We start from the raw sequence: 26,230 nt of genomic DNA on the forward strand, positions 1-26,230 counted from the left end.
CTGTTGATCGTCATGGTGGTGTTGGTATTTTATTACATAAGTCATTAAATGCACAAATATTATCAACTGAATGTAATTCCAATGGGCGATGGGCTTCGGTTGATGCCATTATAAGTAAAAAAAACAGGTAACCTTTTTCAATATTTATGGCCCCGTAAATCTGACCCAGAATTTTGGCATTGTAGTAAACTGAAATTATCCTCTATCTCGAACCCCAATATAATTGTTGGTGTTGATTTTAATAATTGGGTAGATCCTTTCTCTGATATAAAATCTAAATTTAAACCCGATAAGACTCAAGGCATTTTGATCTGCCATCGCCTCTTGCCCTCTATGACATATGGAAAACATGTAATCCTGATGCTTGTGAATTTACTTTCTTTTCAAATGTTAACCATACTATGTCCCGTATTGATTATATATTTTGGTTTCTAAATCATTGCTCACTTGTATAAATTCCTCTGAAATTGGTTCTATTTTCATTACTGATCATGCCCCTGTATCTTCCTCTTTTGATATGCCCTTCAACACTTGCAAACATGTTCGTTGGCGTTTTAATAATCTCCTACTCTCAGACTAAACCTTTATTTCAGAAGCGACCTCTTTTATTAATTAATTTTTTCAATTTAATCACTCCACGGATACCTTTATAACAACTAGGATGCTTTTAAAGCCTCTTTTAGAGCCTTAACTATTGCATACTCTGCACGGAAAAATAAATTACTCAATACTGAATATCATGAAACCCTTCATAAGATTAAGAATTTAGAACACAACTATTTTTCCTCAAAATCCTCCTCAAGTCTGCAATAACTGATTAAAGCCAGGTCTTTCTTGAATAAAATCGCCACTGTTATAATGCTTGTAACATTCTCTTTAAAATGAAATCTAAATTCCATGGAGGCCAGAATAAGGTGGGGAAAATGTTAGCAAACTACTGAAAAATCAAATCAAAGCATAAAGCTATTGGTCTTATCCATTCCGAATAGAATAAACAAAATTCTCTCCTCCGATTCTGATATTGTAAACACGTTCCAATCCTAGGATGAATTACTCTATAGAGAAGACACAACTCCTTCTGAAAAAGGCTGAGACTTTTTTCCAAGGTATTCCTAAAACCCCTTCTCTATCCAACACTTTCTTACCTCTTGGGAGAGATATCTCCCTTCCGGAGATTACTGATGCTCTCAAATCCCTAAAAAAAGGCCAAAGCCCCGGGACCAGATGGTTTCTCCGTTGAATTACTCATCCTTCTCCACCATCTTTGCCCCAAAATTAGTGGAACTTTTTACCTAATTTTTTTCTAATTCTAAGGCATGTGGTTCCTTTTTAGAAGCCCTCATTGTCGTTGTTCCCAAACCAGACAAAGACACTTCCCTTTGTAAACATTTTTGACCCATTTCACTAATTAATTAGGATTGTAAGATCTTTGCAAAGATCTTAGCTTCCTGTTTAGAAAATATCAACCGACTCCTTATTAAACTGAATCAAGCTGGTTATCCTAGAGGCAGACACGCTTCTGATAATGCTAGAATCTTTTCTAATATCCTTGCCCTTGGGAAGAAGTACTCCTCTCCTTTAGCTGCCCTTTCACTTGATGCTGAAAAAGCCTTTGACCGCATTAATTTGCAATATATGTTCTATACTCTTCATTGGTTTGGTTTTGGTCAAAAGTTTATTTCTTATATCAAATTATTATATACTAATCCGCGGGCTTGTGTGTTTGTCAACGGCCATTTCTCTCCCTATTTTAAATTACAAAGAGGCAGTAGACAGGGCTGCCCTCTTTCACCTTTTTCTCTTTTGTTTAGAACCCTTTCTTGAACGTATCAGGCATTATCCTGATATAACTGGTTTTAAACTCAATTCTCATGAAATTAAGGTCTGTGCATATGCAGATGACATCCTGATTTACATGTCCAATCCCTGCAACTCCCTAGACCCTTTTCTACACGAAATTACTTTATATTCCACTGTTTCTGGGTACAAGCTAAATTATTCTGAAACTGAGATCTTACCGCTGTATTCATCTTGTTATCCTTATAGGTTTGATACAACTAACTTTACTTGGTGCCCCCAAAAGATTAAATACTTGGGTATATGGTTTGCCTCCAGCATACCGGATACCTTAGCTCATAATTTCACTGCCTTAAAGCTTACCAATTTAATGTCTTCCTGGTCCCCGTTATTTTTATCCTGGTGGGGCAGGCTAGACACGATTAAAATGATGATTGTCCCTCAGTTTTTTTTTACTCTTTCAAGGTTACCTTTTAAAATTCCCAACTACTATTTTTCTCAGATTATCTCTATTTGTACTAAGTTTCTGTGGAACAAATGTGCTCGTATTGCTTTTTTTAATTTGACTCGACCAAAATCAGAGGGTGGTATCCGTTTTCCTGATTTTAAATTATATCATACTGCCTTTTTAATACGTCAGTACTATGCCATGTCTAAGGATTATTGCGATCTCCCTAGGCCAACATGGGTTGTTGTTGAACGTTCACTGTTAAATCACTTTTCCTTTCAGGATGTTGTGTTCATGACCAACTGTACTTTCATTTCCAAATACCCTATATTTAAGTATTCTCAGTATTTACTACATACTCTTTTTACCCAAGGATTTGATTTTTATCAATCTTTTTTGTCCTCCTCTTTTTGGTATAATAAATATATTGAATTTCACCACAAATCTTTTTATTTCAAACACTAGAAGGAGAAGGGTATTTTTTTATGTGCATCAATTGATAGTCAATAACTCAATTCTATCCTTCCTTCAATTACAAGATAAATGTGGCCTTCCTGACTCTTGCATTCATCAATATAATAAATGGTTTCCTGTACTTCAAACCCTTTTGCTGAATAATAGCACCGACCATCCTCCTACTTCAATTACTCCTGTTACACCTTTAATGTTATTTTGGATCCCACTCCTAAGGCCTCCTTCATATATAAAACTATGTCCTCACCCATTAATATAAGGAATAAATCTTCTACCGAATTATTATGGTAACAAGATTTATCGCAATCACTCTCTATCAATGGGATCGTATGTGGCAAAAGATTTTTAAAACCTCTAAAGTTGCTAATATAACACAATCCCTATGTTTCATATATAATAGAGTTATTACTCCCCAATTTGTGCATAAAATTGACCATTCTCTACCTTATGCTGGTCATGTCTTTCCCCTGAAGGCTCCTTCATGCATTTACTTTATTATTGTCCTAATGTATATACATTTTGGAAAGCTATATGGTCAAAATGTCTACTGATTTTTTCATGCAATATTCCATTTGCTATTCACAATATCTTTTTGGGTACGTTATCTACTGACTTTGATCATTTCCCCTCTTGCTTTTAAAGTTATATTAACCAGTTGCAAAGATATTTCTAAACTATCCTTTTCACTTTGGTGGAACTTGATTTGTGATGAACATAGAATTGCTTCTGTTTCTCATTCCTCAGTATTTCAAACAATTAAATCTGATTTACTATGGTTACCTTTTACCACGTCTCTATCCTCACGCTCATCCTTCTCATAATACCCTTATTTCATTCTATTTCTCTACCCCCTCTTTCTTCCTTTTTCCTTTCTTTCTCCTTCTTTCCCCCTCTATCTTCTCTTTCCTTTCCTTTTTTTTATATAAAAAAATACAATCGAAGCATTGTTTCTTCTGTAACACATTCATTTATTATGTTGATGTAATTTTTATTCTTTACTATTTATCTCTTCTTACATAGTTTTTCTATGACCGGATATTCGCTAAATGTTATTCAGTATTTTCCTTGTTCCAAACGATTGTTTAAATTTTGTATATCTTTGTTCTCTCTTACATCTATTTTAACTTATGTAATGTTTTGCTATAGTGTCTATATTTTAAATAAAACTTATTTAACAAAATATTGAATCTGGATGGTATGCCGGATTCCAAGGTGGGAAACTCTCAATAGCAGGGTAGTAACGCACCTGGTAAACATCCGACTCTGGGTATATATTTTTACAGGGGATGGGATATATCCCACCCTGTTCCGCCCTACTGTTAATCTGGGTAATCCTGGTCATAATGTAAGATTTGTTAACCATTCCATCATGACTTCTTCGAACCTCTATGCACAACACGCAGCATAGAAAGTGTCTAGGATGTACCCACAACAATATTTATATGTTAGGAAAAATTGCCTGTGTCACCAAGGACAGCACGTAGACATTAGCGAAATGTTAAGGTGCAGACAGATGTTCAAAGAAAAACAAGAGAACTCAATCAATCTATGGCTAACAGCTACCTTGACAGGTGTCCCGGTGCTAATAAAACGGACCAGGAGACTGACAGCTCCAGATACTACTACCCCTGCCTAAAGAGCCAGGTTTTTAAAGCCATTATGAACTCATGTTTCGTTTCTAACATGCGCAGGTGGATGGGCAAGGCGTTCTAAAGTTTGGCAGTCCTTACTGTGAAAGACCTGCCTCCTTGTTGCATTTTTACAAAACGGGGGACATTGAGACGACACTGATAAGATCTCAAGGTCCATTCCTGACGATATAGGCTAAGCCTCGACCTGAGGTAGTTTGGACCCTTGCCTTGGATGACTCTAAAAATAGGGGTTAGTGCCTTAAACTCAATCCTCCTGGCTGTCTCAAGAAAGGAGAAATGTGCTGGCAAAAAGGGACCCTATGGATTAGCATTGCAGCCGCATTCTTCACCATCTGTAATCTGTGGGTCAGGTAGCCTGGCAACCCGAAGTAGAGACAATTGGCATAATCTAGCTGGGAAGTTACCAATGCATGGACCGTGATCCTACCGCTTTCTTCTGGCAGGAAAAGAGAAAATTTGCTGATAGATCTCATTTTCCCCAAACAGGCCGCAGAAATTTGGCCATGAGGGTGAGGTCCTTCTCCCATCTAACTCCAATATTTCTAACCGAGTCCTTAGGAGTTGGTGGGGGCAGGGGGGCCCAGTTCCCTTGGCCACCAAAGGCACGACTGAGGAGGAGATGCTTGATTGAAAAACAAGACCTCAATCTTGTCTGCATTAAGTTTCAAGCAATTTTCGTTCATCCAGCCAGCACTGTCCTTCAGGCATTCCTTAAATTTGTAAAAGGCTGCAGTGGAATGTTCTTTAAAAGAGAACACCAGCTGAGTTTCGTCTGCATAGGAAACTACCTTCTCCCCCCACATGGAAATGAGAGCTGCTAGAGGGGCAAGGTAGATATTAAAGAGCAGCGGGCTTAAGGAAGAACACTGGGGCACTCCGCATAGAAGTTGTTTGACTGGTGATGAAAAAGGGCAAAGGAAAACCTGTTAACCACTGTCTTCAAGATAAGACCAGATCCAACAGAATTGAGTGAGACACTGTCAAAGGCCGCTGAGAGGTCCAACAATACTAGCATGGCAGAAGAGCCACCATCCACTCACATTCTCACCGAATAGGGTACTTCTACCAACGCTGTCTCCATGCTATAACCTGACTGGAATCCTGACTGGGAGTCATGAAGAAGACCATTGGTTTCCAAAAAGTCGGGTAGTTGCTGCCGAGTCAATTTCTCTAGGATTTTGGCCGGTGCAGATAGCAGGTAAATCGGTCTAAAGTTGCTAAGTACTTCAGGGTCAGCATTAGGTTGCTTCAGCAGTGGTAACAGGTAAGCCTGTTTCCAAGTGGCTGGAAAAATTCCAGTCTTAAAAGACACATTCCAGATTTGGTTTAGTACGGGATTAAGCAGTGAGGCCAATAATCTGAACCACTCAGCGGGACAGGAATATCCCAGGGAACCCAATTTACATTTCATTCTGCCGTTATAGGGAGGAATCCCGAGAAAACGTACAGTCCGTTCTGAGGGACTATGTGGTCCTTGATTCTCAGGGACTCTGCCACTGGCGTGAATGAAGAATATAGCTTTTATATTTTATCTTCTAAGAATTCGTACAGGTTTGAGCATAGAGCCTGGGAGGGGTGGAAATTATGATCCAATGCTGTAGGTGTAGTGAAAGATTTTACAATCCTAAATATTTCTTAGAGGAATTTTCTGCACTCTCAATACATCTGGCCAGATGTTCCCTCCTCTTACATCTTAGCAGTTTGTGGAATTTCTTCAGGGCCTCTTTTTAGGCACTTTTATCTGCCAGCAGATAGGACTTTCTCCACTCACATTCCATCCATTTAGAGCTCTTTTTTCCTGTCTGAGTTCAGCCAGAAACCAAGGGGCTGGTTCTGGAAGTAATAAATGACCTCAGTGGAGCCACAGTATCAAGAGCAGACATCAACCAGGCATTTAAGCAGGTGGCATCGCTATAGGGGTTGCCTGATAATTGTGGCATTGTTCCGTTGAGGACTGGCCCCAGGGTGTTAGCAGTACCCCAACTCCAGCTCCTCTATACATTTGTTAGTTTTATGCTAGCCAAACATTTAGCCTTAAAACAAACTAAACGGAACCAGAAAATGGTCCGTCCAAACCATACACACGGCTCCACAGCCCTCAAATCCAGTATATTTGAGCAGATAAGATATATCACATGGCCTGCTCTGTGGGTAGGTACTGTGACCAACAGGGTTAGGTTACAGTCATTAAGTGCTAATATAAAGTGTGCAGCCTGCAGGCAGTTAGGATCATCAACATAGAAATTAAGGTCTCCCAACCTTTGACCCTGTCACCAGGCAGGTCGCTCCCCCCATCCGGCACGCAGCCCCCTATGGGTTGAACCTCCGTTGCCGCTTTTGCCGCCTGACTGCTCGCTTTTTTATTCTGTACCCCTGCGCTTGGCTTTCTGTGCCACTTTTTTTCATTCTGTGCCCCTGTGTTTTGCTTTCTGTACCCCTGTGTTCTGTTGTCCCTCTCCCGACGTCTTTTCCCCAGGTTTTCCCCCGCCGCTGAGCCCCTGCGGCCCCGCCCCCTTCACTCCCATTGGCCGCCCCGCTCCCACCTCCCAGCTGCTCCTCCCTCCCTCTGCCCTCATATGGAGGCCGCGAAGCAGGCGCGCTGCTGGCGTGCCGAAGGCGCGCCTAAGGCAAACCCATATGCACCTGGACCGCAGCCAGCGCCAGAACCCCTGGACCCCGCACCCCCCGCAATGCCAGACTGCACTAAGACGCAAGCACCCTCCACGCACTCCACACCAGATGAGACCACCCCTGCTACCGGGCCACCCCGAAACGCACCCAGGGGCCTTTCACCTGCCGGAACTGCAGATTCACCAGCATCCAACCCTCCACACCACCAGCCAGAGAACCCAACCACCTCCGCTGCATCCTCCTCAACACCCGCTCCGCTGGCAAGCACGCCATCAAACTCTGGGACCTCCTAGAATCCACCGCCCCCACGTCACCTTCCTGACGGAGACCTGGCTGAACGCCACCTCAGCACCAGACATCGCCATAGCCATCCCACAGGGCTACAAGATCTCCCGCAGAGACCACACTAACGGAGTGGGAGGAGGAATCACCATCATCTACAAAGACTCCATCAAAATCTCAACGAACACCGATGACACCCTCACCACCGCCGAGCACATGCACTTCCAGATCCACACCGACCCCAACACCACCCTCAGAGGAACTCTCATCTACAGACCTCCCGGACCCCGCCCACAGTTCAGTGACACCATCGCCGAACTCCTCAGCACCCACGCCCTCGCTTCCACGGACTACATCCTCCTCGGGGACCTGAACTTCCACCTCGAGAACAACAACGACGCCAACTCCACCACCCTGATCGACAACCTCGCCAACCTCGGACTCAAACAGCTCATAACGACACCTACTCTCGCCGCTGGACACACGCTCGACCCCATCTTCTCCGCAAGCCCCCACGTCTCCTTCAACCACACCACCGAACCACACTGGACCGACCACAGATGCGTCCACTTCACCTACAGAAAACCCACCACACACCACCGCACCCAACAGCTACCACGCCGCTGCTGGGGCAAGGTCACCGAGGACCAACTGACTACTGCCCTCACCCTGAGACCACCCACTGAACCAGACACTGCCGCGACCAACCTCACACAGTGGATCAACGACTGCGCCAACACCCTCGCCCCTCTCAAGACCTCTACAACCAACCACACCAACAAGAAAGCCGCCTGGTTCACCGAGGACCTCCGGATCTCCAAGCACACCTGTCGGAAGCTGGAGAAGAAATGGCTCCACGACCGAACACCAGACAACCACACAGCCCTCAAGAGTGCCACCCGCAGACACCACCAACTCATCAGGACCGCCAAGAAGACCGCCTTCAAGGACCGCCTAGACAACAACGCACACAACACCAAAGAGCTCTTCAGCATCGTGAAAGAACTCTCCAACCCCAGCTCCAACACCAACGACATCCCGCCATCTCAAGACCTGTGCGACTCCCTGGCCACCTTCTTCCACCGCAAGATCACCGACATCCACGACAGCTTCAACTCCGACCCCCCTGCACCCACCACCGAGTCCACCACCCCTGCGACTACCACTCGCACCAGTCGCCTGACCGTCTGGTCCAGCGTCAGCGACGAAGACACCATCAAAACCATGAACTTCATCCACTCCGGATCCCCATCGGACCCCTGCCCTCACCACGTCCTCAACAAAGCCAGCGCAACCATCGCGCCCCACCTCCGGAAAACAATCAACTGTTCCTTCGAGACAGCAACCTTCCCAGAAAGCTGGAAGCACGCCGAGATAAACGCACTTCTGAAGAAGCCCAAGGCGGACCCCAAGGACCTCAAGAACTTCCGGCCCATCTCCCTGCTCCCTTTCCCGGCAAAAGTGACCGAGAAGATTGTCAACGAACAGCTGACCCGCTATCTCGAAGTTAACAACATCCTGGACCCTTCCCAATCCGGTTTTCGCAGCAACCACAGCACCGAGACCGCCCTCATCGCCGCCACTGACGACATCCGGACCCTGATGGACAAAGGAGAAACAGCCGTCCTCATCCTCCTGGACCTATCAGCAGCCTTTGACACGGTGTGCCACCGCACCCTATCAGCACGCCTCCATGACGCCGGTATCCAAGAGAAGGCCCTGGCCTGGACCACATTCTTCCTCTCCGGCAGAACCCAGAGCGTCCGCCTCCCACACTTCCGCTCCAAAACCACCGAGATCATCTGCGGCGTCCCACAGGGATCCTCCCTCAGCCCGACGCTGTTCAATATCTACATGGCCCCCCTCGCCCACGTCGCACGACAACACAACCTCAACATCATCTCCTACGCTGACGACACCCAGCTGATCATATCCCTCACCGAAGATCCCCACAATGCCAAAGCTAACCTCCACAGAGGAATGAAGGCCGTAGCCGACTGGATGAAGGACAGCAGACTGAAGCTGAACTCAGACAAGACAGAGGTCCTCATTCTCGGACCCACCCCATCAGCTTGGGACGACTCTTGGTGGCCCACGTCACTAGGCACAGCCCCGGAACCCACGGACCACGCACGCAACCTGGGGGTCATCCTCGACTCCACTCTCTCCATGACCAGGCAAGTCAACGCCGTCTCCGCGTCCTGCTTCAACACCCTCCGTATGCTCCGCAGGATCTTCAAATGGATCCCCCTCGACACGAGAAAAACCGTTACCCAGGCCCTCATCACCAACAGACGCGACTACGGGAACGCCCTCTACTCAGGAACTACAAACAAGCTCCTGAAACGACTCCACGCATCCAGAACGCCTCGGCCACACTCATCCTCGACGTTCCCTGCCGCAGCCACATCACACTCCACCTGAGAGGCCTGCACTGGCTCCCCGTCAAAAAAAGGATCACCTTCAAGCTCCTGATCCACGCACACAAAGCACTGCACAACACCGGACCCACCTACCTCAACAACCGACTCAGCTTCCACACCCCCACCCGAAGCCTCCGCTCAGCCAACCTCGCCACAGTCCCTCGCATCCGAAAAACCACCGCCGGCGGCAGAGCCTTCTCCTACCTCGCCGCCAAGACCTCGAACACTCTCCCCACCATCCTACGACAGACCCAGGACCTGCTGGCCTTCAGAAGACTCCTCAAGACCTGGCTCTTCGACCAGTAGTACCCCCCCCCCCCTCCCCAGCGCCTTGAGACCCTCTCGGGTATGTAGCGCGCTTTACAAATGCAGTGATTGATTGAACACTGTAAAATTGACATAATGTAAGGACATCTGGGTAATCATATCAGCCAATTCTGGTGCGTGGCTGTGTGGGCAGTCTGCCGGCCTATGAAGCAACAGCCCAGAGAAGGAGGGGGATATTTCAATGCAAAAGATTAGGCCTTCGATTTTACCGATGTAGTCCAATTTGGAGGTAGAAATCTCCCAAGTATCCTTAAAAATAATGGCCACCCCTCCCCTCAACTTACCTCCCCTCCTGTTGGCACACACAATCCGAGAGCCTTGGGGAATCCCAAGGGCCACATCAGGGTTAGTTCCTTCTCTCTTCCAGTTCTCTGTTAGGAACATAATATCCCACGTATTGTCCATAAGGGATTGGCAAATATCATTTGCATGCTTAGGTAAAGCCCTGCAGTTGATAAGACAGGCTTTAATGTCAGTGTATTTTGAGGTCTGGTGAGTAGAGTGTGCTGATTTTTCTACATTTAGCTCCGGTCGCACATTGAGACAAAAATCACAGACCGAGCAGCAATATGAGCATACCGCCCCAAGCTCAATGGATGGCACACTTGAGAACGGCTCACTTTTCAAGGCCATAAGAGTATCTCGCGCCCATTTAATGGCCGTGCCGCTATTCATTTAAACAGCGTGGCTGGTGCTGGCGGCGATCCGGACGTGTGTAGACGGGCTAGCCTTTGGCACGCCCTCTGCGCGCATCCGCATTGCAGTGTGCATTATATAGCAGCCGGGAGGGGAACAGACACCTGGACTGCCTACCCCTCCCCCAAAAATGGCATCTGCTTAGGGCCCCAGCGGAGCGAAGGACAGATGGCACTCTGCTCCAATGCTACAACAAGGACGAAGCCCCGGGGTCGGGTCCTCCCCAAAAAGGTATGTGCAAGCAGAAGAGCAGTATTAAAATCAAAAGAAAGTTTAAAAGTTAAAAACAAATAAAAAGTAACTGAAGCCCCTTACCGTCCACCCTGCAACACGCAGAGGTGCACACAAACAATTCCCCCAGAAAAAAAAAAACACAGTAGAAAGGCGGAGCAGCAGCAGTACGGGCTTCCTCAGTCTACAAGTCCGCTGCGCATCCGCATCGCAGTTTGCATTATATAGAAGCCAGGAGGGGAACAGACACCTGTACTGCTACCCCCCCCCCCCCCCCTCCACCAAAATAGCGTCTCAATACCAGGGACAGGAGAAATGTATTGAAATAAGGAAGACATGAAGAAGTTCAAGCTTTCATAATGAAATGCATTGGCTGTGTTTTGGATACACATTTGGAAATCTAATAAAGAGCTGTTTTAAGAAAATCCAAAGGTGTTGATGGATTCAATTAATTTATGTATTTAGTTATTTGCAGCAGTCTTATGTAGCGCTAACCAGAACCGGAGGGGTATCAAAGTACTTTACTAAGCTAATTGGAAAAATACATTAGCAGACTTACAATGGCATTTTTGCCAACAATAAGACCTTGGAGTCTGATTAATTGAGTCATTAAGCATGAATTTTCAGTTACATTTTGGAGGAGATATGGGAGGGGTATTGTCCTGATGGCAGGTGGAATGGCATTCCAGATTTCGGGGACGGCACCTCAGAAGGATTGCTTCAGAGTTCTCAATTTTTTGAAGATAGGGATTTCCAGACACACCGAGTTGGAACTCAGGAGAGGAGTTGGACTAAAGGCTAGGGCGGTCGACCTCGAATCTGGGGAACTGGGTTCGAGTCTCAGCAAGGATGCTGAACATCCAGTGATTCTGGGCAAATCACTTAATCTCTCGTGCCTAACAAAAATAAAAACTGGTGCTATGTAAAGCGCTCCGTTACCCGATTCGGGTCAAGTTCGCGCTATATAAAACTCTAAAAATAAAATTTTAAAAAAACCTCAAGCCACCCAAGATAGATAGATTGTGAGATAGTTTGGCGAGTCTTCGTGTAGAGTTGTATGGATGATCCATGCCAATTTGAAGGTACCCCCTGTTTGAATGGCGAGCCAGTTGAATGTGGGTAGAACAGGAATGATGTGGTCGGAACATTTTGTACCAGAGACCAAGTAAGCAGCAGAGTTGAGAGCTGCCTTCAGGGTAGCAAGGTGAATTCTAAGTGTCCGCAAGTAGAGTTGCAGTAGTCCAGTTTCAAGAAAATTGCTGATTGAACTAACATTTTGAAGTCATTGGTGGTAATTAGTGGTTTAATCCCTTTGAGAGCCTTGCTTTGGAATGGTTCCTTAATTGCACAGCAACTTCCTGTGTTATTTCAATCACACAAAATAAAATAACATAAACCAGACAATATCTGTCAGGCATGAAGTGAAAATAAGATTAACTCCCAAACTGTATCTAGTATGTTGCCAAAAAATGCTTACGCAACCTCACAAGTAATTTAGTGAGTCGTGGCAAAGTAGAAGATAACAGAGTTGGAAAGCTCTATGTGGAAAAACACATAACCTAACAAGTAGAAGAATTGACAATGACTTAAAAAAAGATATATTGGTGTACATATGAGGACGTCCAGAATGATAAATTAACAATGAGAAGACACCAGGTAAAGTGTCTGGTGCTTGTATATAGGGACTGTCCTTAGTTTGTGTCGACTGCGTTTCGACTCTGTTTGAAATTTGAGGGTCTCATCAGGACAGCAATGACCTAGGGGACTACAACAAATACAGCAAGGTGAAATACTGTGTTTTTCTGTATTTGCTTTGCGAAGTAGGCAGACATCAGTGGAAGTCAATGCTTCCAAAGTTAAAGATGTAGATCCATGTGTGGCATCCTGGAGATTCGAATGTCTCAGAAGGCGTATCCCTCATGAAGGAGGTTATTCTAAAGAGTGGGTCACCTCAGTCCAGGACACCTTATCTGGTGAGGGGGCACCCCTCTCCTGTCAACTAATTTTTGTGCCGACCTTGTTGCCAAAACTGGGGCTTGGTCAGAGGGGCGGGCATGTCCACTAACTGGAGAGGCCCTGACTAGCATAACAAAGGGCAGTGAGCCTTTGAGGCTCACCACCCCGAGTGCTGTTCCTGCTTGGGGGTAGGTGAGAAGCACCTCTACCCCATGCAGGCTTTGTTCCAGACCCACAAGAGCACAAGGGCTCCCACCTCACAGGAGTCAGAAACGTGTATGAGTATGGCAGGCTGGTGCAGACCAGTCAGCTGAACACTAGAGTATGTCATTTTTCAGGGGACATCTCTAAGATGCAAGTTGAGTGCATTTCGTAATACATCCAACACTGGCATCAGTGTGGATTATACTGAGAAGTTGGATACCAAACTTCTTAGCATTCTGTAAAGTCATCATGGAGCTGTGAAGTTCATAATGAAAATATCCCAGCCTATGTACTCAATATGGCTTCAATGTAGGGAAGAGGATGTAGCCCTACGGCTAGAATGGTCGACCTTGAAGCTGGGGAACCGGGTTCGAGTTTCGACAACGATGCTAAACATCCTGTGATTCTGGGCAAATCACTTAATCTCCCCGTGCCTAACAAAAATGAATGTGTCCATCTGTAACTAAACTGGTGCTCGTGTAAAGCGCTTTGATACCAGATATACTCGGGTCTAGTTCACGATATATAAAACTCTTAACAAAAAAAATGCACTTACAATGTCTAAGAAGGGGCTTAGACACTAAGGGTATATTGCTCATGCACTTATGCCCTCACCTGTGGTATAGTGCACCCTGCCTTAGGGCTGTGAGCCCTGCTAGAGGGGTGACTTACCTATGCCACAGGCAGTGTTTGGTAGGCATGTTTGCACCAAAACACACAGTCTGCAATGGCAGTGTATATGTGTTAGGTGAGGGGTCTCTGAGGGTGGCACAATACATGCTGCAGCCCTTAGAGACCCCTCTCTGGTCACAAGACCAATGGGATCACTAGTACCTTTTACAAGGGGCTTAGGTGCGTGCCATAAATGTGCCAATTGTGGAAACAAATGTACAGTTTTGGGAAAGAACACAGGTACTGGGAACATGATTGGCAGGGACCCAGTGCACACTCAGTCACAGTGCATCAGAATCAGGCAAAATGTGGGGGGTAACCATGCAAAAAGGGGCACTTTCCTACAATATCGTGTCCTATATTTAAAATAAACAACTCATTTCGGCTGAATTTAGCTTTTTGGCAACATACTGGTTACAGTTTGGGCATTAATAATCTTTTTACTTCATACCTGACACATATTCTGATTGAATCAATACAGGATTTTCCTGTGCGATTAAGAAACTGTTCTTTCAAAATGAGTTCTATGTGAACACTTGTAACAAGCTTAGGCTTGATACCCAGTGCGTATGGACATTTGGGTTGCTCAGGTTTGCTTGAAATTTGCTTTGGAATTGGGCATCTTTGCTATAGCGTTGATATGTGTGTGCAGATCCAGACTGGTGTCAAGTGTAACGCCCAGAGATTTAGCCTGGTCAACAAGTAGAGGGTTCATTGGCTGGAAGACATAACAACCAAGACTTTGCCCTCAGGAACGCATATCACCATATTGACACAGTTGAACTAGATTTAAGTTTGTTAGAGAATAGCTCACTCAATTTATAGCATAGGGCCACATTATAAGAATAATAAAAGGACAGAACTCAATCTCAATAACACTGCACATATAAGTGATAGCCACTAGGAAATCCGTTTTTCAAGAATACTGTAAATTGTTTTTTTCTATATACCTCGCCGCACAATCACATTATAATCACCTTAGCGACTTGTTCTACCCACCATTACGTCATTATCCATGGCTTTTCCGGATGATACCTTCCCGGCACTTCTGGGCATCCCACCCTAGAGTTGAGACTGCGTGTTGTCTTGTATAATGTATTTACCTGTTTTTATCCCAAATGTATCTGAGACCTGAGACCGCTTGTTTTCCTTGTATAATGCATCTACCTGTTTTCATCCCAATGGTATCCTCCCCTCCTAAGTCTTTTGTATACCACCCGTCAGTCCTGTATAGCACTCGGATACCATCACGGGTCTGGTTCGAACTCTATAAAACTTTAAAATAAATTAATAATAAATATGAACTCAAATGTGTATAGAATTGGCATGTGCCGGGGTATGTCTATTCAGAGTACAGTGCTGTGAAGTTGGTGCATGTCTCTTCTTAGGTATTTTTCTGAGGGAGTTGTAGGGAATACACCATTTGTCTGGAGCCTCCCCTGACGGAGGAATATTTCCCCTCCGAATTCTTTTTTTTTTTTTTTAATCTGAGAAGGTATTGAAAACTCCCATTCCTCCATCATCAGCTAGTGAGGAGGGACCAAGTAGAAATATTTTCTCTATATGTAGACGAGGTGAATGAAATGACCAGCTCAAGATCAAAATCCTAAACGGTTTTAATGGCATGTGCTTATTTGAGGAGATTTTCCTCCACCTTGAGCGAGATGGCACCTTTGTCCTAAACACCAAACATGTTGACATCAAAAGGCTTTGACATTGAAAGCATTGGGGAAAACTCAATGTTTTTGGTCTCTTCCAGAATCTCACTATCCCAGCACTGAATAATTGAAAGTGGTGGGAATAGCATGATCCGTGTTCATCAAAGTGTTTTCTGGATCTCTCCTGGGAACCTGCCAGGGTGGTCTTAGGAAGTTCAAAGGTGAAGGGAGCAGTGCCCTAGGTTTTCTTGTAGACTTAGAACCAACAACATCTCCAAGAGGGTGCCTGAATGTTTCTTACCTACCTGATTGCTCATCATTGTTCAGCATTCTCCTGGATTATTTTGACATAGCAGGCACTCATGTTTAGTATAACTTTCAGAAGAGTACATTCCGCGCATAGAATTTGGGCAATTCTCAGATTTTCCATAAGGTGGGAACTTCAGAAATAGTGAAAGCTTGATTTTTTTGAGAAAACACCAAAACTACTAAAATTATATTTGCTAACAATAAGGACTGCTTGTAAACTGTTAGAACAAACGGATGTTAAATGGTGTGGGTTTTCAAAGAAACTAACGATTATCCAAATAGAAACCCAATATCCAGAGCATGCTGTTCAGGGATTCTAACAGACAACAAAAAACTGGACTGTCAGTAAATTGTTCAAGCTATGCTCACTGGCATAGCAGGGAGCTGTGATAGCAAAGTCCTCTGCATGATAATGGACATGCACCCCTGCCCTGAATACCCAACTGTACTGATGTCTGGATCCCTAATGCTGATTTTTGTTCTAACAGGCAGGCAGGCAACATGCAAGAGTGCCATAACATAGGCCTTTCTAATGGATTGCTCTCTTGTTAGACTGGGAGGGGAATCCAAATCGTTACTCTCCAAGAGGTGGAAGGCTACCGCCTTCACCAGAAGTAAGTATCATGAACGCGGTGGTGGCAGCATGCCATGTAGAGAACAGGTTCTTTTTAAACTGTGTCACTGAAGTGAGGCCTAAAGGTTTACTAATTTTTAGAGTTCTGCTGCTATGTGCTTAACTCACCCATGACCTTTATCAGTTTGGTGATCTTGTGCTTGATGTATGTGTGGCTGGGAATGGTACAATAGAGGGATACTGTCGCACTGAGCAGCGCTTGCCTGGTAAATGTATGTGCTAGATGTATATGTGCATATGAGTGGTACAGTTCCCGAAGGTTGTAGTGCCGTGCAGTGCATGCTGGATAAGGGCATGTGCTGGGTGTATGTGTACCTATGAGTGTTGCCATATATGGAAGATGCAGTGTGTTCATGATCAGTGCATGGCCTTGGATAAAGCACAAAGGGGTAATAACAAGGATTTTTGTATAATGTGGGTTGGTGACTTTAATTTGGGACCTTGTCCACATGCAGCAGACGGTAATTGTGGTTTATTGTCTGGCGATGAGAAAGCTATCTCCCATTTCCTGCATACTACATTTGGGGATCATTTAAATTTAATTAAGTTTACCCAGGATTTGGGTTTTGCCAATGATCTATGTTCACCTGCCTCCCCATTTAGTCATACTTTCAACGGCCGTGGAATGTGCTCGGCCATAGATTTTTTATTAATATCAAACATACACGCTGGTAGGATATCTAATTTTAAAATGTATCCAGTTGCCTTCAGTGACCATTATCCTCCGAGTGTTATTTCGGATTTGCCAGCTAACGTGCTATCTAAAAAACACGCTTCTGCACAGGCCTCACAAGATATTGCCATCAATAGGGTTAATGGCTACACTATTAAATGTGCAGGGATAGATTCACTTCATTTAACTAAGTCACTTTTGACTAGTTGTAAAACAGATGTTTTTGTCTGTCTTGATGAGACCGCCTTGGAGTCCAATATCGTTAACTCCTTCTGTAAAATTACACAGGCCATACAAACTAACTTAAGATCAGAGCCTCAAAGATCTTTTAAAGATAGGCCAGGCTGGTTTGACCATAGGTGTAGTAAGGCGCATGCAGCCTTGATAGCCGTCCTACACCAGCCCATGAAAGATCAGGAAGCCATCAAAAGGGCCAGGGCGGCGTTTAAAAAGTCCCTAAAAGAGCGAAAGGAGGTCATAAGGAATTACCTATGGCAGGCGCTAAAGCAAGCTTCAGCCATCAAGGATACAAAAAGGTTCTGGAGGGCGGTGAACGCTCAGTTTCTTGCTACACAAAAATTACCCAGCATTGAAATTTCGATTGGGGAGGATCAATGCGTGTCTCATTTCTCTAGATTATATTGTAATCATAATGACACCCCCCAGGGTGATTATCCCGGACCTGCTCTGTCTAACTTTCTCCCAATCGATATTGATTTTAACACGGAGGAGGTAATCTTGGCCTTTAATGCAAGCAAGGGCGGAAAAGCCCCAGGACCAGATAGTATACCTGTGGACTTATTTAAGTCTTTCCCCCTGTTGTGGGGCCCACTGCTTACTCTGGCCCTACGGGCCTGTTGTACTTGCAGCCTCCCTCCGACCTGGACGGAATCAATTCTTGTCACGATATTTAAGAAGGGCGATCGTAACGACTCGGCTTGTTATAGACCTATTTCATTGTTAGATTCTCTAGTGAAGGTAGCCGGGCGCGTTATTTTAAATAGACTGCAAATGTGGGCAGAGAATGCCGGTGTAATTTCTGAGCTTCAGTACGGCTTTCGCCAAGGTCTTGGCACTGTGGAGCAGAGTTTGAACTTATGCCTCCTTTTGGGGAAATATACACAGGCTAAAAAGGGGAGTTTATACCTGTGTTTTGTCGATTTGAGTTCGGCTTTTGATGGTGTTAACCATCAGAAGTTGTGGAGCATACTGGAGGCCATGGGGGTGGAAACCCCTTTAATAAATTTCTTAAAACAATCATAGCTTGATGCCCAGGGTAGGGTTCGTTATGGGAGAACAGGAGAACTCAGTGATAATTTCCCTGTCAGAAAGGGGGTAAGGCAGGGGTGCGTACTAGCGCCATTCCGGTTTACCCTCTATATAAATAGCCTGGGGGGATACCCTATCTAGGGATTGTCTAAATATACCCATTGTTGGGAAACGGTCTATTGGCGTACTTTTATATGCTGATGACGCAGTTTTAATAGCTCATACATCACTAGGCCTGCAGAGACTAGTCACGAGTTTTGTGTTGTATATGTCTAATTTAGACCTAAATGTAAATATCGCCAAAACTTTTACAATGAAATGCACTAAGCCTTCTACCAAGTGCCGTGATATTTTTATTGGTAACAACAGGTTGGAATTTGCCAAGTCCTTCTCTTATTTGGGTATTGTGTTTGAAAATAGGGGTTCGTGGGCTCCAGCTATCAATTCCAGAAAATTGCTCTTTGCTAAATCCGTGGGAGCTCTTTTAAATTTTGCTAGGAAGCTAGGCAAGCGCCCCATTAAAGATCTACTGACAATTTACAAGGCCAAATGCATTTCAACCGCACTGTATGGAGCTGGCATTTGGGGCTATGCAAGTGTAGAGTCTATTCAGAAAATCGAGAACAGTTTTTTAAAATGTCTTTTAGCTGTCCCAGCCAGCACCGCTACGTATGTTTGTCATGCCGAATTGGGACTACCATATGTGTCCGACTTAATAAAAATACAGCCAATATTATTGTGGCATAAAGTCTGGAATGGTATTTCCACCAGTCTCAACCGGGATGTGATAAACGACTGTCTGAATTTACAAGGGGTTTTACGTATTCCCTGGTTGGTGTATGTCAAAAAAAGCCTGTACGACATGGGTCATCCCGAGTTTTTTGATAAACCTGACCGTTTGACTTCAATTACGAAGAAGGAGTTAAAGTCCCTATGTTTTAGTCATCTGGAGATGCTTAGATTTTCCTCTAACATTATGAAATCAACGGTCAGTGCTAATCAACTGATCCAGACCGAACCAGGATTACAACCTTATTTGTCTTTTAATTTGAGTATATACGCTAGGATGCTTTTGACGCGTTTGCGTCTAGGCAATTTTCATAACATGGTTTCATTCCCCCAAATTAATGATTGGTCACATCTTTTGTGCCCATGCCAGTGCGATGACATCTCCCCACAGTCGACAATACAAGTCATATTTTTCTGTAAGTTTTACATCATAATCAGGAAGAGATGGATCATACCCATTTTAAAATCACATGGTCTGAGACAGTGTCGACCTGCATTCATTAAACTGCAATATTTGGATGATTAAATCAGTACTGGCCATATAGCTATATTTTTAAAGGGGGTGGTTAAATCTAGAAACTCGATGTAATCAGCGCCCAGCGTAACTGATTCTCGATTTTATTCACGTTAGGGATGTTTAAAGAAATCTGTATTGCATTTTTGATGTTCTTACATGGATTGATACATCATGTTTTTAAGTCTTTGTTTTTATGATGTGGCTTTTATGATTTAATTGTTTTTAAATCGAATAAAGCGTATTTTTTTGTTGATTTTTTGATAAGTGCATGTGCTGGGTGTGTGTGTGCGCGCCTATGAGTGGTACAGTATATGAAGGCTACAGTGGTGAACAGTTTGTGCATGTTAAATGCAAGCGCTGGATGGATGTGTGCCTGTGAGTGGTAAAGTGCATTGAGGATGCAGTGCTTGGCATTGCATGTATGCTGTATATATGAACTGGGTACACATGTGCTGTGCCTGGTACGTACATGGAGGGCCCTGGGTTCCATTTTACGAGACCCCAGACACCAGCATAGAGAAGAATGAAGAGAAGGTAGAGATACCCTCAGACAGAATTGTGTATTGCTGCATTCCTGCAAGCTGTGTGGGACACACAATATGGAGGGGATTGGACCGGGCCTCTCCTGTACACTTCAAAGGGTACTATTAGATTAAGTGAGAGGTCACAATGAAGAGACCTGGGTAGATCTCAGGAAGGAGATTGGGCTGACAATCATAGAAAGTGGGGCTGGAGACCCTGTGCTAACCTTTTCAGGCACAGATCACTGTGGCTGACATTCAGGTGTGAACATTAGTCACTCCCATGGTCTGGGTTGTGGGACTATCAGCTTCGAAGATTCTCCTGCTGTTACTAACTGCTTTTAAAGAGGAATCAGGAGTAGAGGAGTAGGCACTTCAAATGAAGCAGGACCCCAACATAAAATGCAAAGACTCAGATCCTACATCACATTTGGTGTTTACAAATGGACTTTTAGAAGGAAGTTTGAGTCCCATTAAAACTCTCATCTGCCAAGTAGCCAGGTGGGCTGTGTGAGAAGGGGAAGCTCTGCAAGTCTTCTGCCAATGACAAGAACTGGGGACCAAGGCATGAAACTCTCCCTGCTGGGTGAGGGACATCACCCAAGGAATCCAAGACCAAATGCCCTGGAGCACCAGTGCCAGTCTGCTTGCCGAGACCAGTGTGCCGTGTGAGGAAGAGGACAGCCTTGGAGGGAGCTCGAGTTCTACTGAGGAGCACTGTCATATGGACTCCCTGTGCGAGGAGTGAAGAAACAGCTGCGGCGCCGATCAGGTTGTTGCCTATGTGAAAATTAGAGTAGATGACCCCCATATGCCAGGAGAGGGATGCTATGAAGATTAGCTGAGTGCCATGCTGCGCTGACAAGCCAGAGCTGATGCGTAGTAGTGGGAAATACTGCTGTGCTGTAAAGGCTGAAGCCTTGTGTGGTAGCATGGTGGGCCCCCCTGTGCCAGGAAGACCCAAAGTAAAGAACTTGAACATGCTGACCGGGGTGGAGCCTATGAGCAGTGAATTGTGGTGACCCTCTTTGTCAGAAGGGGTCACCAGGAGAACCAAGGACTTCGACTGATTCTTTATCTCCCATCAGAGAAGGAAGGACACAGTGGAAGCACCTGTGCACCATCACGAGGGTGAGGGACTCAAGACAGGATCGTCATAGCCACCCCCATTGGGAGCTGAACGAACACTTACTCCGATGGAGGAGCTGAGGAGGGAGAGTGTCTGCACCTACTGAGTGCAGCCTCCTGGGTCAAATTTGGCCAACGTACCTAGCTTGGAAGCGCCAGCAAATGGGGCACACTCAGGAACTTCAAATGCTTAACATCTGCCAGTGCGGGCAAGTCTGGTTTTGGGCATATTGAACCCATGGTAACTTGCTAGTTGATTGTGATAGCACTGGAACATTATTGACTTAAGTTAGAGTCATAGTGGATTCTTGAGACTCTGACTACTAGTTGGGCATACCCTGGATGTTACCAATAGTGAATGGGGAGTAAACACAAGTGTGTGGGACAGGGAACCGCCAAAAAATCACTAAAACCACAACCACGAGAAGGGACTGTGTAAATGTTTGTCAATATCGTACTTTTGTTTCGTGTGGGTGGCGTTAGAAATAAAATACTTCATATTTTTCATAAAAAGGAGCAATTGGCTGGACACTGGTTATGGCTGCTGCTGTACACATTGAGTTGTGAGCCTGTGTTCACTTTACTGTTTGCACCCCTGCCCCACCCTCTCATCTGAAGGGAGCCTTGGACAGCGCCTAACCCGAGAGTTAATTACAAAAGGGGTAGTTAGTCAAACCCTGGCACATCAGGAGTAATAGGTCTCAGCCCCTACAGTTGGGCCCAGTAGCCCCTGCGTGCCACGTGGCCCTCTGAAAGAGGTTCTGACAATGGGCCATGCTGAATGCTTAAAGGAACAGTGCAACATTTGGCTGTAGAAGGCTGTACTACTTACTTGCCCACTTTCACTCATTTCCTTTTATTATTTACAAGAAAAGCATGAGGAACATTTGAAATGTTTTGCCTCTGAAGTGCCAGCTTATTTATATTAAAAAAAACTAGAAATAAAATATGCCATTAAGTAGGCATACATACAAATAGTAAGGCATGACCGGATCCTGTGCATGCACAAGGAAAATATTCATAAGGATCAGTATCACTAAATAGCAAATCTAGCAAATATGCATGGAGCTAGTATTCAATTGTCCTTGACTTAAGCAGAGGTGTCAGTGAGGTGTTTACAGTATTGTACAAAAACACTCTGGTAAAGGTCTGAAAGGTTTGAAGCTAAATGTGTCTTTGTACTGTTGCGAGAGGGAACTGAGATGCAAAGGGAGAATATGATCTACAGTTACCAAACTGTGATAGCCCTTCAAGGTTACATTACTCATGATTCAGTGACTAACACTAAGGAAACGTTTGTCACCGGAGTTTGAGAAAACAGATCATTCACTTTCATTTAAAGACTCTAAATAAGTGCATGATTTTTATCAGTTGGTTTTAGTTTGCCTCTACCTCTTTGTTGCCATGAGAACACTATTTTTTGGTCTAAGGTTTATTAAACAGTTTGATCTATTCAGTTTCTGTCATTATAGTGGAACTCAAAATACTTTACCACTGTGTTAGGCATGCAATCTTAAGTTAGGGACAGTGAAGTATTTGGCACACCAATCAGTTTGGCAGCTGAGTGCATCCTACATTAATTCTGCCATCATTTATGGAAAGGTCCACTCCATCATTGGTGCAGAGTAATGTATACATTTATCTCTAGGGTCACTGCTACAGGAGCTGCAGTTTTTTTAACTAGTAAGGGTACCTGATTCGTTTCTGCAGCTCCTTCACACGCTTCACCAGCTGAAAGACTGACGGTATCCCCATGACGGCTCTTAAGGCGTTGCGAGACCAGTTACGAAACTTGATGGGATACAGGCTAGAGTCTTTTTTGACTATCAGGCTAAAAGTCATTTTCAGGATGGCAGCATTGGATAAGGCGGGTGTCTCTGTGAAAAAAGAGAATACTGGCAATGAATACAGCTGTGGTCACCTGAGACAAGTAAAGAGATCAAGAAGATGGTAACACCAACCTTGAACGACCACTTGCTACAATAGGGTGCATGAGAATTTCACCTGATGCAGGGTTTAACTCAACTACCACACAAGTGCACACACACCCATCACCATTCCACTACACAAAAGTACCTTTAGCCTAAGTGGAGCCTGGAATATGCCATACTAGTTGCAAGCACTGTACCTTACCTGATTTTCTTTGCTGCTCTTCCAAGTGAAGAATCACTTTATAAGCTGAGAGAAATCGAAATGGGAACGGTCTGCTCTGAATGACGGCATCCTGTAAAAGATAAAAAGGCTAACTACAACTATAGGAGGCAAACAAGAATATTTCAATATATAACAAAAATGGGAAACTTCAAAGAAATGAGACACAAAAGCATAATGACTGTATATCAGAAAAAATAAAAGTTACTAATATTATCTCCAGTTTTTGTAGTGATAGAGCTCTATTGCTTAAAAATCATTACCATTTACATACGGTAACGAAGTAATTTCTGCAAAAGGCAAAGAAAGAGTTCAAGCAAATACATGTCCCAAGCCCAGAGGTAGCACATACAAAACAGATTGAGGCACATTTCTCTTACATTCACAACAAACCCTAGCTAATGTGAATTGAGAGACTTGAAAGACTTGACCCCCAAACATCCCAAGAACAAATTTTAATCTCAATCCTCTGAGTTAGACTAATGATAAAAAAGGAAGGTAGTCGATGAGCTACCCACAAGCCTTTCTTACGGTCGCCGAACACCAAACTCTATCCCTGGCTCTGTTCCGGCCCGGAGGCTGATTCACAGGACTGATTCAAAGCCAATCACAGTACATTGGACCATAGTCTAGAGGATCCACTACCTTCACCACATGTGCTTCACCAGCACGACCTTGTGATCGGGGGCTACTATAGCCTATAAAAGGGCTTCAACAATAGGAGCCGGAGAAGACCCGAAAGCATCACAAAGCAGATTTCTAGAAAAAGGACAGCCCACCTCCTGTCTCTAGAAGATTGCCGAGGGCCACAGCTGAGTTTCATCTCTTGTGCATGCCTGCTTAACTGACCCACCGGCCTTCTGAAGTTCAAACTGTATTTTTTCTGTAATGCAGTGCTCTATTTTTGCACCAGACAATCATTGTCAAAATTAAAACTAACAGAGCCAAAAGGCTAACAATCAGAGCTGGGTAATTCACCAGCATGGTAACCTCAACAACCGAAATCCTGAAGAAGTGTTGCTCAAATAACACTACCCTAGAACATATGCATTGTTTCAACTCATATCTAAAACACAAGTCCAGTGTGTCCTCCTTGCAGTGTGACCAGCCAACTGACATCCAGTGGAATTTTACTCAATTTAGCCGGGGTTAGGTATTCCATCTGCACATAGGTATAATAAATTAGATTAAATCATGCAGAGTTTTGAGTGTCATCCACAAAAATGTGGAACAGAAAGCAGATGTACAGTATAAATGAGTACAATGTTATCCTCACAATTTAAAAAGGGACACAGCACTTCAATGGTGAGGCTGAACAGAGGTGCAGTTACCCTGATACAAAGAAGTGCTCTACACATGTAAACAAATCGGTACCAAAATGGTTTCTGGTTTAAAATGTCCAGCAGTAAAAATAGAAACATTCCCCTTAAAATTAATAAGGATAAATGTTATTTATCAACCTCCAAAGAGCAACATCACTCAGGGAACACTGCACATACCGCTTCATTAGTCCACTGTTTGAGCCTACGGACATCTTCCCAGGAGACCTGAACATCCTCTACGGGACTAAGGACGACCCATAATTATCTAACTTAGTAGTCTTCCTAAATGAGGACTTTTCAGCAACTTATTTCAGCACTGAACTAAGTTCCACTAGAGTATATTTCATCATCTCAAAGCTTTCTTGAATCCTGGTCTAGCATCCATTCTGGTTCAGGGTCTAAAGTATCATGATGTGTGCCTAGGAAGGAAAGAGCCATGAACAATCCAGGTCCCCTCCCCTCCTGGAGCCATAGCAATAAAAAAGCAATGGCTCCTGGCACAGCAATATACATATCACAAGAAAGACAAAAGAGGAATATCTGCACTTCATTAAGGTAAACTGTACAAAGAAAAGGGACTCTAGCATTCCCGAAGTCCACATAGAAGTGCAGAATAAGTAACTTAAGTCCTGTTTCTGCCTCATAGTGCTCCTAACTGAACTGATAAAAACTAGATTAACGTGGTATGAGGACATTTTACTGCAGGAAGGAAACTGACTCACTCTATTTGCTGGTGTTTGTCCTTCAGTGACGTGCTTCCCAGCTCTCCTAATGCCTCCTTCCACATTTCACAGTGTATTATTATTTCCGTATTCCTTACAGAAGAATGGATTCTTACTCTTTATTTTAGGGGTGAACCACAATCCTGATGTTAAGAGGGAGTCCCACGGTCTGCTTGTATTCAAGTATTCAAGTATTTGGTGGCACCCCCCCCCCCCCCCCCCCCCCCATAACCCTCACTTTTGTTTCCTTTACGGAGGTTCCTGCTCTTCATACGGGGCACCTCCGTTCACTCCTTTATGCCCTGCTGCTGTCCTCCGCATTCTGCTTCCTGTTACTGCTGATGTGTGTTTTTAGTAATTGCAGTGCTGGAAGTTGAATGTCCAGTATCACGGCTCTCATAGCAAATGTCCTGCATACTAAATACTGCCCACTGTGTAAGGGGACTCTGGAACACTTTACATCCAAATATATCTTCAAGTAAGCAAGCATTTTTTCTCAGTCATCGGATTTTCAGTAAATGTGATCAACATCAGTGTCATATACGTCACACAAAGGTCTACCTATGAAAATGCCTAAGACATTGTTTCAGCTTTGGATGCAGTTTTCGCACATCATTAAGGGGAAGCATGGGCAGGGCCATCAGCCAGGAAGCTAACTAGCCAACTGGTGGTTCAAGAAGACAAAGTCTAATTCTCTCAACGTGTTTTTTGCTAAATATTTATTAAAAATTCAACTTCACCACT

General features: G+C 44.3%; 1 protein-coding gene across 3 annotated transcripts in view; it reads right to left on the reverse strand.

Annotated features, from left to right (window-relative positions):
- TEP1 (telomerase associated protein 1) overlaps window positions 1-26,230 on the reverse strand; it is a 1,383,286-nt gene that overhangs the window by 1,022,386 nt on the left and 334,670 nt on the right. For all 3 annotated transcript variants that reach the window (XR_014966740.1, XM_085618536.1, XM_085618535.1), the window contains exons 11-12: window positions 23,425-23,515; window positions 22,985-23,168 (exon numbers count right to left, since the gene is read on the reverse strand). Coding sequence is in view for 2 of the 3 variants with exons in the window: in XM_085618536.1 (XP_085474662.1) it covers window positions 22,985-23,168; window positions 23,425-23,515 (275 nt within the window). In the remaining variant the exon portion in view is untranslated. The remainder of the gene's footprint in view (window positions 1-22,984; window positions 23,169-23,424; window positions 23,516-26,230) is intronic.

This window comes from Triturus cristatus, chromosome 7 (assembly GCF_964204655.1).
Source record: "Triturus cristatus chromosome 7, aTriCri1.1, whole genome shotgun sequence".
Taxonomy (NCBI): Eukaryota; Metazoa; Chordata; class Amphibia; order Caudata; family Salamandridae; genus Triturus; species Triturus cristatus.